Source organism: Anomaloglossus baeobatrachus, chromosome 10 (genome assembly GCF_048569485.1).
Source record: "Anomaloglossus baeobatrachus isolate aAnoBae1 chromosome 10, aAnoBae1.hap1, whole genome shotgun sequence".
NCBI classification, from domain to species: Eukaryota; Metazoa; Chordata; class Amphibia; order Anura; family Aromobatidae; genus Anomaloglossus; species Anomaloglossus baeobatrachus.
In genome coordinates, this window is record NC_134362.1 from 38,534,064 (window position 1) to 38,550,476 (window position 16,413).

Here is a 16,413-nt window from a genome sequence, read left to right on the forward strand (position 1 = left end):
TGAGAGAAACAAAATTAAAATTTTGTAGTTGTGATACCTTTTAATGGCTAACTAAAATAAAATATGATGTTATAAAGCAAGCTTTCGAGACATCTCAGGTTTTATTTTTTTACCAGCACATTATGTAGCAAATATACAAGTTGTAATGGTCCGTACCATTTTCCATCAGAAGTCGGAGGTCTTTTTCTACAATGGCTGCCCTAGAGTCAATTTCATCCTGCTGATGTTCCAGGGCTTCAAGCTCCGAGGTGACGTACTGGCTTGTGTCTTTAAGAACCTGAGAAGAAAGTAAGACACGGTGGGTGAGTACAGAACGTTTCGATAACTAGGGAGAGAACTGATGAATTCACTTCTATTTGTAAACATGAATTCTAAACATTTACTACAACATTCCGGGGGAAAACAGGGTTAAGCCCAAACCCATGCCTGACCCTCATAGTAACACCTCCAGTCAGACCAAAAACACCTACTTTTGGGCGAAGCATCCTGAGAAATCCTGAACATTCGGAAAATATGATATTGCAGCATAACCCATATTATTTTTGCAATTGGGTTTCATTAACAATTTTGCATCGTTTGCTTTCTGTAGTCTATTGCTGGCTGCAGAATGAGTTAACTAAGGATCCATCAGTGAGCTTATTCTGATGAAGAGCTTGTAAGTCCTTTATCTGCCTTTTTCTAAGCTTCTTTTAGCTGATTTATGATCATATCAATACTGAGCTGACCTTTGTGGTCATAAATCAGCTAAGAAAAAAAGCTAAAGGCTTGAAAAAAAATCATTAGAACTCCCTGTGATAACAAGCTGGCTGATGGAATCTCCGTTAACTCATTCTACGGCTAGCTAACTATGGAAAAGCTAAACAATATGACATTTTTAATCTGTTTATTTTTGGATTACTCTAGTCTCAGACATGATAATAGGACCTGGTAAAAAAAAACAATATGAAAATATAAATGTATTATTATTATAATTATTATTATTAATAAATATATTAATAATAGTAATAACAAAATAAAAATAATTATATTAATAAAATAAATATAAGAATACTAAGAATAATAAATCTATTGATAATAATACTAATAATAAATATAATAATAATTCTATTAAAATAATAAATCTAATAATAATAAACCTAATAATAATAGTAATAATAATAATAATAATAAAACATATATTATTATTAATAATAAATCTAATAATAAATCAAATAATTATAATAAAACTAATAATTAACATAATAATAATTGTAATCATATATTATTAATATTAATTATATTATTATCATTATTCATAATAATAATAATACATCTAATAATAATACATCTAATGACAATAATTATATTATTATTAATAATAATAATCAATAATCATCATACACATCATTAATAATAGTAATAATAATAATATTTTATTAATAATAATAGTAATAATATCTATTAATATTAATAATAATACTATTTTATTATTATGAATGAATATAATAATAAATATATTATAATAATAGTAATAAATCTATTACTAATAATAACAATCTATTATTACTAATAATAAAACTAATAATAATCAAAAACAAAAATATATTGATAATAGTAACAATGATACTATATTATTATTAATAATAGTAATAATAATAAATATATTAATAATAATAGTAATAATAATACTACTAATAATAATAGATGTTATTATTATAAATAAATATAATAATAAATATAATCATTATAATAATAGTAATAAATCTATTAATAATAATCTATTATTATTACTAATAATAAAACTAATAATAATAATGAATCTAATAAGAATAATACATATTATATTATTATTATTAATAATAATAATAATAACACTAATAATAACAAGAATAATAATAATAAACAATGTTTGCACATACGACAGTTTCTTCTTCTTTTCCTGGTGTTTCTGGTGTCGGAGCCACAGTTGATGAAGACGATGTGGAGGTTGAAGGATGAAGTTCTGTATAAAACAAAAAACAAAAAAAAATTTAGTGGCAGAAAAAGAATGTGTTCTCCATGCATATAAAGACCCCGATGTATGAAAGTGTCTTATGCCAGAATTCTGTCTTAAAACAATTTGAAAAATTTGGTGCAATGAGAATTTGTGCCAAAATATTGCAGCTTTTGTCATTTTTATGCAACTTTTAGACAGTTGCAGCAAAAAGAGGACAAGCTAGGGAGGATCCAGGGTGGGGCGGAGCGTAGCACTGTGCATAGAGGCGTACGCCTGTGATGAGATGCACCACATTCATTACGTGGTATGCACCCTATAATCTTATTCATGGCGTCGTTCATTAGAGAGTGTTGTATGAAGCACCAAACATAATGAATCGGGGCTATAATGTATCACCATGTTAATCCCTTCATGACCAGGCTTTTTCGGCTTATCACTCCCCTTCTTCTAAGCGCCATACATTTTTTATTTTTCCATCGACATAGCTGAATGAGGGTTCATGTTTTTGTGGGAGGCATTGTAGCTTTGAATAACATTATTCACTTTACCATATGAAATATGAAAATTACTGACCTCCTATGAAGCCCTGCCACAGGCCAGGCTTCATAGAAGCACCAAGATGATATCAACCATTGGGCGGTGGAACAATGGTGCCATGCAGCTACAGAGTGGCATTCAAATAGTTAAACAGCACCAATCGATCGACGTTAGCTCTGATCACACCAGTTAGTGGTAGGTACTGACTGTATAACACAGATGGCACCTGTTTGGTATTGAGCAGGATCAGCTACCTGAGTCCATTCCATACACTCATACCCAAAGTGTGGACATGTCAAAAAGGGTTAACATTAGTGCATCTGCGAAAAAAAAAAAAAATAGAGTTTTTCTTTTTGCTGAGTTTTTGGAGTAGAAACTCTCCAAAATCCTCTCCAAAAACCATGGGGAGTTCAAAAACCACAGGTTCTGATTGGAGAATTGGTATGTTTTGTTATGTTTTTGGATCAGAAACTGTGGATAAACTAAGTTCTTGAGGAGTCTTGAGGTTTTGAGAAGGATTTGGAGAGTTTCAATTCTGTTTCTGCTACAAAAACCCTAAAAAAAAAAAACTCTGTCTGTGTTTCTCTTCTGAAAACGCCGCATATAATTTCAGTGTGAAAACACTCTTAGGCGGGCTCTGCACGTTGCGACATCGCAAGCCGATGCTGCGATGTCGCGCGCGATAGTCCCCGCCCCCGTCGCAGGTACAATATCGTGTGATAGCTGGCGTAGCGAAAATTATCGCTACGCCAGCTTCACATGCACTCACCTGCCCTGCGACCGTCGCTCTGGCCGGCGACCCGCTTCCTTCCTAAGGGGGCGGGTCGTGCAGCGTCATAGCGATGTCACACGGCAGGCGGCCAATAGCGGCGGAGGGGCGGAGATGAGCAGGATGTAAACATCCTGCCCACCTCTTTCCTTCCGCATATCCTACGGAAGCCGCGGTGACACCGGTAGGAGATGTTCATCGCTCCTGCGACTTCACACACAGCGATGTGTGCTGCCGCAGGAGCGAGGAACAACATCATACCGTCGCGTCAGCATAATTATGGATTACGCCGACGCTGCACCGATGATACGATTACGACGATTTTGCGCTCGTTAATCGTATCATCTAGGCTTTACACACTACGATGTTGCATGCGATGCCGGATGTGCGTCACTTTCAATTTGACCCCACCGACATCGCACCTGCGATGTCGTAGTGTGCAAAGCCCGCCTTAGGATATATCCACTCTGAGTATTTCAAGACATTTTTGAACCAGAAATTGAGTGGAAACTCTCCAAACCTCAAAACCTTTCAAAGACTCAGTTTTCGCTCCAACAAAATAGCCTTTGAGCCCAAAATAGACCTCAACGAGGCCAAAACTACACCTTAAGAGGCTAAAAGTATCTGGGAAATCAGACAACCATACCTAGGGTGTGAATAAGAGACTCTAGAAAAGCAGTGATAGACATATAGTAGTCAATTATTTGCATTAGAAAGCTCCAGAAATCAGGCAGGTAATTTTCTATGATACTAACCGCTGACAATTTGAGAAGAACTTGTTTCATGACTCTTTCCCGAGAGATCTGTCTCCTGTCGATGGACATAAGACAATGTGATAATAAACACAGTCAATGAACTAATAAAAAAAGTGTATAAAACAACTGTACACTCCACTGAGCTCACCTCATCTTGAGAAAGTGACTGTGACCGAATAAGAGAACGTCGTTTCTTGACGAGGTCGGCATCGCGCAGATGACCTAGACCACCGGCCTTTCGTGGAGGAGCAACTGGACCCGATGCTGAAGAATCTCCATCATCCAGGCTCATATCTAATAAGCCCCCATTGACGCTTAGTCTCTTTTTAACGCGAGGTGGTGGAACAACCCCAGAAACATTCTGGCCTTTCTCAGTAGTTGCAGTCTCCTGTACCTGAGACCCAATTGTCCTCTTTTCCTCGGTGGGGTATCTTGGTATACTTTCCACCGGAGAATATATTGGCAAATCTTGTTTCCCAGAAGAAGCCTCTGGACTTTGTGCCTCATTTGTGACTTTTTCTTTTTTCTTGGGTTCTTCTCCAGCCTGACATTCAGGAACTGGCCTTTTCTCCGAATGCTCATCAGAAATTATGCTTGCAAATTTTTGTTTCATAGACTCAACATTAAGGAGGAACTTGTCACTACTAGAAGAGTGTGACTCAATATGTTCCTCAGAGGTGGGGCTTTCAGTGCTTTGTTGCTTTGATGTAGAGTTCAACTCCTTGGGTATTTCAGGGACAGTTTCTGGTTTCTCCACCTCAATAGTAGTCTTTGAGGAAGCAGGTAGATCATCCAGATCCTTTTTCCTTGTAAAGTGAGATCGTATTTGGCAAATGTAAGTAAGGATGATAAGTTTGTCTGGTACAGCGCGAAGCAACATGTCTGATGGGGAGAGAAGTGGTGGTATCCCAAGAGCAGCAAAACCATCATAGGCCTATAGGAACAAGTATACATATGAAATTTATGTACCATAAATTCTCCACAAAATATGTTAAGGAAGAAAACAAAAAAATTACCTTTTTGTTATTTTCCTTTACGTTTAATGGATCCAAACTGTCATAGTTACTGCAAGGAAGCGAAATAGACATTAGATGGAACGTTTACCACACCTTCATAAAGATAAGTTATGGTCACTTAGGTGGTCTCTGCTAGTGCAAGAAGTGGGAAAAGTCCTATTCTTTGGTTACCTGACTGTTGTGGCTTGTGATTGGCTGCGACGGTAGGGTTACAGGATCGGGATGTAATCAGATATTTGACAGATAACATCCCATTCTAGTCACCCGACCCCTGCAACCAATCACAGACCAAACAAGAACAGGACATCGTCAGATGGGTTTTGGATGATGTCAAGTTCCACTCTCCTGACCGCTGCAGCTAATCGGAGGCTTCATCAATCATGTGACCAAAGAACATAACATCATCATTTCCAGTCCTGGTGGAGATCACTCGAGCAGCCAGCATAGGAGAGATGGGAGTTAGAATGGATGAACATGCCTCATTTTATCACTTTGCATCTACATCTGCTGTTGGAGCATTTTGGGGAAAGTCACACAACCCTTTTACTATTTATCCATTAATAAATAGTCCTAAAAAAGGTTTTTCCAAGCTCTTCTCTTGTACCTACCTGCCACAAAATATAAATATCCTAAAACATTACAATGAACCTCCTTATATATTTTAACAGGGTTTTCTCAAGTTGTCTCTTAAGCAGTTCACAGCTCTGCAGTCTCAATTCTTTGTTCCTTGGGGGTGGGCACTACTCACTTGAGAGACAGCTCTGGTCAGAAATTCTATATGTTTACATATAGATATAACATTGCCTTTGAACAAGCGCACAACTCAGGAAAGTGAGAGTCATGATTAGGAGAATTGCTTTGGAAACTGTCGATGGTGGGTGCCGGGGAATGTGATTGTGCGGGACTGATGAGGAAGGGAGAAAAATTAGAGCTAACTGCTGTATATAAATAAATGGGCTGGGGAGAGCTGGCTGGGCTAGGAGTTAATTCCTCATGATATGTAACTACTGCTCACATAAACACTGAGCTCTTTGGAAAAAATCTGTTCACTATGAAAGATAAAAGCTCTCAGAAATGTAACTACTGAGCACAGCTTGCTGAGCTCTTTGGAAAAAAGCTGTACACTATGAAAGATAAAAGATCTCAGAAATGTAACTACTGAACACACTTTGCTGAGCTCTTTGGAAAAAAGCTGTACACTATGTAAGATAAAAGCTCTCATCATAGTAGAATGACAGCAGATCGAAATAGCAAGTCAATTGCAAACCTGCTTATTTTCTGTCTGACTAACTAAAGCAATCTAATTACAAGGGAATACCGTTTTAGATTTTTTTTTATGTTTTTTAGACCCGAAAGTGTTAATTTTGGATCCCATCAGACTCTTAACTAAACAATATTGCCATCTTACATGCGTTCAGGATGGAAGTGATGCAGTATAGCGCAAAAGGCGAGACCATTCCTCCACGATGTGGTGAAATTATTTACACGTACGCCGCGATACCCTGATGTCACCTCCTGACTCCAGCGCAGAAGGGAGTCCGTGCTTGGTGCTTCCTATAAAGACAAAATTCAGTATAAACTGGTAAATATAAGCCAAATAAGTGGATATGTGTGAAAGAATGCATGTAGGTTTCAGATTACAAAAGCAGAAACTGCCCAGAGTACATTATTAGTACCAACATACTAATAATCAGCCATCTCTTTTACAGGTGATAGTTTTATATATACAAGGACCCCAACACAAGACCAGCAGCTTAGCATTTGCCAGGACAGCCACAGAGAGCTTCATTCCTACATGCAAGTAGTACATTTAGGGTAGTCAGATTATTTTTCAGGTTTGCAGCAAGAGAAGAACATGCTACGTTCTTGTCAGTATGTATCAGTATACTTAGTTTCTTTCTGAACTGGTAATGTTATTTTCTATGTCACACAACATGACAGATTAATGCCATTTTGCAAACTAAATTACACAGAGAGCGATGATATTCAGCCCAAGAGCATGTGGCAGCAGCAGAAAAGGTTTCACACATACAGTAACTTAAAGGCGACCTATCACTTGCCATTAATTTGTATTTTTTCTAACCTGGTGTAAATGTCACTGTTCTCCTGAATCCGGCGATGTTTTCCTTTTGTTTCTACGCCTTTCCATTCCTGAGATATGGCCCCATCTTACTGAATATACATCAAGATCACGCCCACAGTGAAGTAATGACCACGCCCCCTTAGCTTTCAAGAGTAGAATTACACACAAGAAAAAGAGCCATATCTCAGGAACGGAGAGGTGCAGGAACAAAAAAACAACAGCAACAGATTAAGGAGAACAGCGGCATTTAGACTTGGTAAAAAAAATTAAATGTTTTTGGAAAGTGGCGATCCCCTTTAAGGGCAACAGCGCAGGAGGCAAATATAGTTCTAAAGTATTTCTTTAGGGTTATGAAAGCATAAGGCTATAAAGTAAATAGCAGGTCCTCGGAGGACCAGTAACTGCGTGGTATTAGGCAGGATGCAGCAAGAAGTAGAACAATACAATTAGAACATTGCAAGCGTCAAAAAAAGAAGACCGTGTTTCTTCCAACCGGGGACATAGCAGCAACAACAAGGTTGATCAATAACTTTGAAGTTTACAGGATTTTAATGGTCAAGAAACATGTTACTAACAAGTAAAATGCCATTACACCGGGGATATTAGATAGAGCCATGTACACTGCAAAGCAGCCATATTTGGAAAAGATTGATAGCACAGTTTTGCAGGTCCATTAATGGTGCAGAAGAAGAGAGCAGAAGAAACAATAAATTGTGGATGTGGAGCAGCTACAAGAGAGGTACACTGTGCAATGCAAGCAGGACGCGACATAACGAGTGAAAGCTGCGCAGAAAACAGAATGATCCATGGGGTGGACGAAAGAGGAAACTGTGGAAAGCATGAAAGGTGGAATTGTCATTAGGGTTTAGGTAATGATGGACACTCTGCAGTTATATAATGGATGTGTGCTCAATGATGGGAGAGCCAATGACCAGACGTCTAAACTCGAGAAGCAAAATCATCCAAATAGTCAAAGCTTTTTTATCAAATAAATACATTCTACTATTTTTGCAAAATATTCATGTTATATTTCCAGCTTTTTAGAAGTTATAAAATCATTGCCACTATTCAGACAGGTAAAAATAATCTGCAGCAAAGTAGGCAGTTGCAGGTAGTATAGTCAGTAACTAACAGCCAATCAAAGCCGATCTGTCACCAGATTCTACAATACAAACTGCAGAGGCTATTAAATTGATATCTTAGACCTGATGAGTCTGGTGTGCTTATTTTAAAAGATTAAAGGGGTTGTCCGGTCTAAAACTACTAGTCTGCAGGCACTTTATGACTGCAGACTTGTGAATCCTCATATTGTGTGCACTGTGAGCTGTGAGGATTCTTTGGTCGTGGGAAAGGAGGGCGCAAGACCTCAATAATGCAATTTGCATACATGCAGTCATGTACCCACTAGACTTTATCCAGCCTTGCTCAATGCAAATTTATTGAGCAAGATAGGATACAGTCAAGTTGGAATGTGGCTGTAAATATGCAAATCACCTTCTTGTGGTTGCATGACCATTCAGTGACGGCACCGGAGAATCCTCACAGCGCACAGTGCACGTGATGTGAGGATTTACAAGTCTGCAGTCACATAGAGTAGTTTTAGACTGGGCAACCCCTTTAGGCTGGGGATACATGGCATTAATACGAGACTAATCGCATGACACTCGGGTACCGCTCTGCTGGAGTGTAAGCCGAGTGTTATGCGATTGTCATGCCACTGTGCTGTGATCCTGCGATCACAGCACAGCCGCAGAGGACAGGGCGGGTGCTGTGGAGGAGAGATAGGGAGTAATCCCCCCATATCCTCTTGTCAGCTGATGCGATTCTTGCACTGCACTTGCATTACACTGGTGTAATGCGAGTGCAATGCGATGTTTCACTTGCACCCATAGACTTGTATGGGTGCGAGTGAAAACAAATCGTATTCCACCCACAGCATACGGTGATTGGTTTTTCGGTCCGATTAGGTTTGAGAAAAAAATTGCTTATGGGAGTGGCCCCATAGAGTAAAATTGGTCTCAGTGGAAAGTGATTTTTTATCGCATTCCACTCGCTCTGTTGTACTCGCCTTCTGTGCTTACCGTTAACATCAGAATGGATGCATACAATCCTTTTATCGCATAGTTTTCCTTTAACATTTTATGAGTCCAGCTCTAGCAAAATTTTCAGTAAGGATTGTACAACCATTCTAATGTGGATTTTTAAGGTATATTAGCCTCGTCTGCTCTAAAATATATATATGTGTAAATGGATGTAGTTTGTATTGTGAATTGTGTTGGCAGATCAGCTTTAAAGGGGGTGCTTCATGTTTATTCTTCCCACTTGCCAGGTGGCGGTATGCTCCTGATTTAGTGACAGTTCAGACCAGTGCCAATGCTACAACGCTGTGCCAAACTGTGTGCTCCCTGCTGCTGGAATTAGAGCAGTGTAGGAGGATAGCAGTGGCACTGAAGCTGGTCAGATCCAGTGATAAAACTGGATTCGGTGATCTGGCCAGCTTCAGAGCAGTGGTTACAAGCTCTATAGAAAAGAGCTTGTAAGCACTGTACTAGGAAACCAGCCGCTGCAGCTGGATTGCAGAAGTGACCCATAAGACAATAAACAGAAAGATGGTCAAGGCAAAACTGCACTCTCCAATTTTGGCAAGCAGTACAGCAGGTTCTTAGTGCCATTTGGGATTAACTCTTTATGGTCATCAGATAGCGTTTGGCCAAAATTTACTTTAATGATGGCTTCCCCATCGTTTTTTTCCTTCTCACTTCCTCCATTAGATGATAACTGCAGAGTGCCATCACAGGTATGTGTATTGCTCAGTGCTTCGCTGAATTTCATCCTCCCCATAGAACATCACTCTCCCTCCTCTTATAGAGGATATCAGTAATAACCACAACCCATGCAATGTCTCTTCCTCTTCCGGGTCACAGACTGTCACATACCTCCCCTACTTGCCCTGCGCTCTGGCTCAGTCTCTTCTTTTCTTTGCTCCACTGTTGTCCAAGGGTTTGAGAAGGGGATATAGACAATGTGCACTCTGACAACAGGTGAGCTTTGTGTTCCTCAGCCCCTGGCAAACTATTATCTATAGAATGGGTTTTCCATGTCTCACTAGCGGCAAACATTGGGTGAAACTCTTGGATAAAAGACTTTATATCTTTTCTGGAAAGTTTAGTCATTTCCTCCTCCACTGTCTCTAGCACATTCTCAATGTCTTGGTCTTCTAGGTCTAACTGTTTCTGACCTTCCACCTTTACTTCCTGTGACAAATCATTTTCCTGCATAATTTTTGCATGGTTGTCTATTAAATCTTTAGAAAATGATGACATTTCTATCAACGTCTCAGTTCTAAAATGTTGGGTTTCTTGTGAAACAGATTCCTTCAAGGTTTCTTGTGATACATCGTCGTTGAATGTCCTATCTTCTTTTGCAGCTGTATTTTCTTTCACTGTTTCTCTTTTCTCGAAATCCTCAATGTCTAATTCTACATTACTTGATATAAAAGAGGACATTTGTTCACCAAACCCAAAACCAATCTGTTCCAAGGGTATTTCATCTTTGGTTTTGGTTATTTGCATCACGGCAGAAGCGTCCTCCTGAAAACACGTTGACACTTCTTCCTTCTTGCCTTCAGAAGAGTCTTCCTTCATACATGATGACAGTTCCTCAGCCTTAACTACATACTCATTGGCCTTCATGGTCTCCTCCTCATCTGTTTTCTTTTCTTCTTCCAGTTCTTTAGAAGAGGAGTCCTGTTCAGTTTGGATTATTAGTTCTTCAGCAGTGCTTGCCGTATTGATCCTGCTTTCGATCGTGACTTTTTGTATCTGGTCTTCTATGCTATCCGCGGCATCCTGTAAATTTCCAGCATGTACTATAACAAATACACTATCATCTGTCCTATCTCTTACCTCTACATGACCCTCTTTACTTTCCTGCTGCCCATATTTTTGGCCATCGCTGTTTTTCTCATTTTCTTCAGCTTCACGGAGGTTGTATTTTACAAGCAAACATTCCTCTGTTTCTTTTTCTACTGTAAAGGTTTTATCCTTTTCCAATTCACTGCTATCTGTCTCCTTAGGTAGCTCCTCATTTGCCCAGAACCATGTCTCTTCACCTTCATCGTCTTGTCCCTCTTCAGCTTGATCTTCTTGGCTCTCAAGATTTTCAATTCTGGCTGGTTCCACACTTATGATCCCATCTATCGAACGAACTGTCTTTAAATCTTCTTGATCATCTACCTCTTTGGCTTTCTTTTCTAATGTATTTATTATTTGGATACCTATATCATAACCCTCGTATTTTTGACTCATTGGGTTCTCATTAGTTGCTGCTTCAACCACCATCTTAATATCTGTCCTAAAACATGGCTCTTTTTCATTCTCTTGACCTAATTCTTCCATTACTAAACATGTTTTCTCAATCTTGGTTGCCCCCAGATCCACCTCTTCCATATTGAGGCTTCCATCTATCACAGAGCAGGTATTTAAACCTTCTCGCTCAGGGACTTGTATTAATTCATTTGCTTCCTTATCTAATTTTTTTAATGCACATTTAACTTTATTATAAATCTTATCTTTTATGTTCATAGTCTCCTTATTTGTTGAAGCTTCCACTGCCAGACTAGAATTTGTCCAAAGACTTGACTCATCACTTTTCTTATCCATTTCCTTATCTATGTCTAGTTTTTCAATCGAGGTTGTCCCAAGATAGACCTCTTCTATATTTAGATTCCGATCTACCAAAAGGCAGGTATTTAAAGCTTCTTGATGAAGTACCTTTTTTGATGTATCTTCTTCTTCCAATCTCTCTATTGTCCAGAAACTTGAAGTATGATCCTCATGTTTTGTATCCACAGTTTCCTCATTTGTTTCCGCTCCAACCGCCAACCTAATATCTTTCTGAAGACATGAATCTTCCTGCTTTTCTTGAACTGCTTCTTGCTCTGACAAGTCTGTTTTTCCAATCTTGGTTTTCCCAAAGTATACTTCTTCTATATTTAGACCCTCATCTATCAAAAGGCAAGTATTCAAATTTTCTTGATCAGGAAGCACATTCGATGTATCTGCTTCATCTTCTAATTTCTCTAGTTCCCAAATACTTGTCTTATGACCTTCATCTTTTTGGTCCATTGTCACTTTTGATGCTTCCACATCTTGACCAGTATTTGTCCAAAGGAATGAATCTTTCTCGTGATCGAATACTTGATTATCTATGTCTGTTGGCTCATTCTTGGTTGTCCCAAGGTAGACCTCCTCCACATTTAGACTTCCATCTATTAAAAGGTAAGTATTTAATTCTTCTTGATCTCCAACCTCTTTTGATCCACCTGTTCCCTCTTCAAATCTTTCAGCTGTCCAGATACCAGTGGTATAATCCTTTTCTTGATTCATAGGCTTCACGTCTGTTGCTTCTACATCCGACCTACTGTTTGACCAAGAGCTTAGATCATTCTTCTTCTCTTCATCCAAAACTTTCTCAACATTGTCTGTTTTCTCAATCTTCCCTGTCCTGATATTTACCTCTTCTACATTATCTTTTATATCAAATCTATCTCCATCTGTAGATACACTACTGTTTGTCAAAAGACATTTCTCCCTTAAATTATCTTGACCATCTGTCTCTTTATCTCCGTCTCCTTCTCTGGGAAGATTAATTATTACTATATCTAAACTATCTTCTTGACTTGTTGAATGTCTGGCAGTGGACGCTTCTTCGTCAATCCATCCGCATGACTGAATATACAACTCTTTCCTGCTTATTAGATTTATTGCTTCTTCAGATCTACTGATGTTCTCAAGTAGTTGCGGATTCTCCTTTTCATCTTTAAGTGTTTCCTCTTCAAGTCTCTCATTAGTCAACATATGTGTTTGTGTAACTTTATTTTGATCAGATGCTGATTCTACTTCCAAAGTATCATCTGAATAATGATATTTCTCAGATATCAGATGTTCTTCTGATGGATCTTGAATTTGCTCACATGTAACTCTTTCAACATTGATTTCTTGGGTTATTTCCCTGTCGCTAACTTTATTTTCCTCCGAAATAAAGTCCCCTTGAAAAGCTAGTTCTTTTCGATCCAGTTTCTTAGCATTGACTGCCAATTCAGGTGACTCCAACATTATCACATACTGTGATTTAGGGATGAAATCTTTTTGATTCCCTAGTAGTCCACTTTCTACCACATCTATGGTGGACCTTTCTGCTGTCTGTCCAGCAGATGTTTGTATACTACTCTCAGGCTCTCCCACAGTGTGATATTCAGCTCTATAGATTGTATCCTCAGTTTTATCTGCCCCATCCTGATTGTCGCTATCTATTTCCCTTTGTGTACATTGTATTAAGCAATGTGTAATATATTTCTCCTCTTCTCCTATTTCTACTGTTGTCACAGTCATGTCCTGTAGATCTTTGTCAGTCACTTGGTACAGTCTCTCATCTAGTTGTGTCATTGTTTCCTCCACCCTTTCAGGTTCACTCACTCTATATTCACTTCTGCCCGTAGACTCTTTGATCCGTGTCTCCTTCTCAATGTCCACAGTAGTCACAGCCCCATCTTGCCTTTTCTCATTATTTTCTTGGACTTGGCCCTTGCTGTACTTTTGCACTGGCATGTCTTGCATTGTTTCCTTTGCTACAGTAACTGGCTGTGGTGTGCTCAGTTGGTCACATAAAGTATCTTGCGTATGCTCAGTCTCGCTTAAAGTATCTGGTGTATGCTTAGTCTCACCTAAAATATCTTTCATATGCTTAGTCACACCTAAAGCATCTTGTGTTTGCTCAGTTTCACCTAAAGTATTTTGTGCATGCTTAGTCTCACCTAAAGACACGTGTATATGCTTAGTCCCACCTAAAGGATCTTGTGTATGCTCAGCTTGACCAAAAGTATCTTGTGTATGCTTAGTCTCCCTTAAAGAACCTTGTATATGCTTAGTCTCATCTAAAGTATCTTGCATATGCTCAGTCTCACCTAAAGTATCTTGTGTATGCTTAGTCCCAACTAAAGTACCTTGCGTATGCTCAGTTTCATCTAAAGTACCTTGCGTATGCTCAGTTTCATCTAAAGTACCTTGCGTATGCTCAGTTTCATCTAAAGTATCTTGCGTATGCTCAGTTTCATCTAAAGCATCTTGTGTATGCTCAATCTCACCTAAAATATCTTGCGTATGCTCAATCTCTCTTAAACTATCTTGCGCATGCTCAATCTCACAAACTAGAAATGGAACGTCTTCTTTTTGAAGTCCTGTCCTCTCCTGATCTTGTAAATTTTCTAAAATAATACTTTTTATCTTACTTTCTTTTTGTTCATCTGCATTGTGTTCTCGTTTGTCTTGCAGCCTTGTATCCACAGTACAAAATGTGTCTTCCGGTACTGTGTCTTTAACGCACATCGTACCCTTTGGTATCTCTCCTACCGACAGTATGAAATCAGGTTCACTAACTAACACTTCTCTTTCTTTTACAGTTTCATGGATTTTTTCCAAAAACTCTGCCTTACATGTAATTTCTTGCTCTCTGTGGACTACGGCCTCTCGTGAGTCACTAATTTTGCTTTCATCCTTTGTTGTCTGTAATACAAACTGTTTCTCTACATTTTTCTCCCTTTCTTCTCCTTCCTCTATGTGTATCTCCTCTACACCCTCTCTCTCTGCCAATCTTTGATCTCTCAGATCCCATAGTCCTTGGTTATCATTACTGCTTTCCTGATTTGTATTACTAGCTGAATTTGGCAAATCCTCAGCTCCATCAGTTGCTGGTTGTGTTAGTGCAACTGCAAAATAATCGGGCTTGGGGGAGCCTGGCACGTAACCTATGGCTATGGCTCTGACGGCTGACTGATTTGCCGATTCGTCTAGATTTGTCATATCTACATCCTTTTCTTCGGACCTAATCTCGAGAACTTCAGATACTTTATCTGGGCTCTTTTCGACATAAAGTAATTTTTCGGGAAAACTTGCATCTGTGCTAAAAGACATTCTTTGCGGCAGATCCCTCAATGGAACTTCTTTATCTGAAAAAGGAACCGGTTCTGGAGCTATGTCTACCGGTTGTTCTCTCTCTGCTGTATGGCCCACTTTTGCCCTCTTTGGTATACTTGGTATTGGAGGTATCTTGACCTCCGTTTCGTCTCCTGTTACTATTATTGTGTGACCTCTTTTCTTTATTGCTGCATCCTCAGGAAGGATTGTAGGCTCTGACACACTCTCTTGCAAACCCTCCCTATCCTCCCTATACCCATCCCTAGGGGCTGACTCTGGCTGTTCCATGGCTCTGTCACTGAGAAGCGGCTTATTGTCAGGGGTGACTTCTCGGATCTTCCATACCTCGTTCAGCCTAAGGAAACAGATATAAAAAGGAAATGCAGGGAATAAGCAGAGAAGGGCGTAAAATGTAAGACTAACATGTCTATATAATATTTATTTTCCTCTACGATTATTATTTTTTTAATATTTAACAATATTTCACTTTTTAAAAAATACCCACATTCAAGCATAATGTAAAATCCATTACATCACCATTGTTTTACACAAAAAAAGCAACTCCAAGACTTTGACATAGATGGCAGCAGGGGTTTGACTAGTGCCACCATCCCGACTGATCAACCGATTGAAGGGTTCCCAATGTTCATTGATTACCAAGCACAGCGCCACACATTTTATAGTGGCTATTGCTGGTATTGCAGCTAATTTTTCTTTGTGCCCATTCATCTGAAGCTGCAATATTATTATTTATTATTATAGCACCATCAATTCCATGGCGCTTTACATGTGAAAGGTGTATACATAATAGGGACAAGTACAATAATCATAAACAATACAAGACACACACAGGTACAGGAGGATAGAGTCCCTGCCCGCGAGAGCTCACAGTCTACAAGGGATAGCTGAGGATACATTAGGTTAGGGTAGAGCTGATTGTGCGGCGCTGTATCAGACTGAGCAATACCAAGCATAGCCACTACATAATGTATGGTGCTATGTCTATACTGAAGGACCATAGAGTACAGCACTTATGAAAATCATAGGATTGGGGTAGTTTAGAGCCCCCTAAGATAGGGTTCCCCAACTCCAATCCTCAAGAGCCACCAACAGGTCATGTTTTGAGGATTTCCTTAGTATTGCACAGGTGATAATTTAATCACCTGTGCAATACTAAGGAAATCCTGAAAACGTGACCTGTTGGTGGCTCTTGAGGACTGGGGAAGGAGAACACTGCCCTAAGGTGTATATGTGATAGGGTCGTAGACTAATTTATGACAAGATTTCATGGTGTATATAATTCAT

At 39.0% G+C, this 16,413-nt stretch overlaps 1 protein-coding gene across 4 annotated transcripts in view; it reads right to left on the reverse strand.

Annotated features, from left to right (window-relative positions):
• EHBP1L1 (EH domain binding protein 1 like 1) overlaps positions 1-16,413 on the reverse strand; it is a 99,421-nt gene that overhangs the window by 14,256 nt on the left and 68,752 nt on the right. For all 4 annotated transcript variants that reach the window (XM_075326214.1, XM_075326212.1, XM_075326213.1 and 1 more), the window contains 7 exons: positions 10,072-15,463; positions 6,461-6,606; positions 5,053-5,101; positions 4,185-4,970; positions 4,037-4,091; positions 1,899-1,981; positions 157-277 (listed from right to left, as the gene is read on the reverse strand). In XM_075326214.1, coding sequence (XP_075182329.1) covers positions 157-277; positions 1,899-1,981; positions 4,037-4,091; positions 4,185-4,970; positions 5,053-5,101; positions 6,461-6,606; positions 10,072-15,463 — 6,632 coding nt within the window. The remainder of the gene's footprint in view (positions 1-156; positions 278-1,898; positions 1,982-4,036; positions 4,092-4,184; positions 4,971-5,052; positions 5,102-6,460; positions 6,607-10,071; positions 15,464-16,413) is intronic.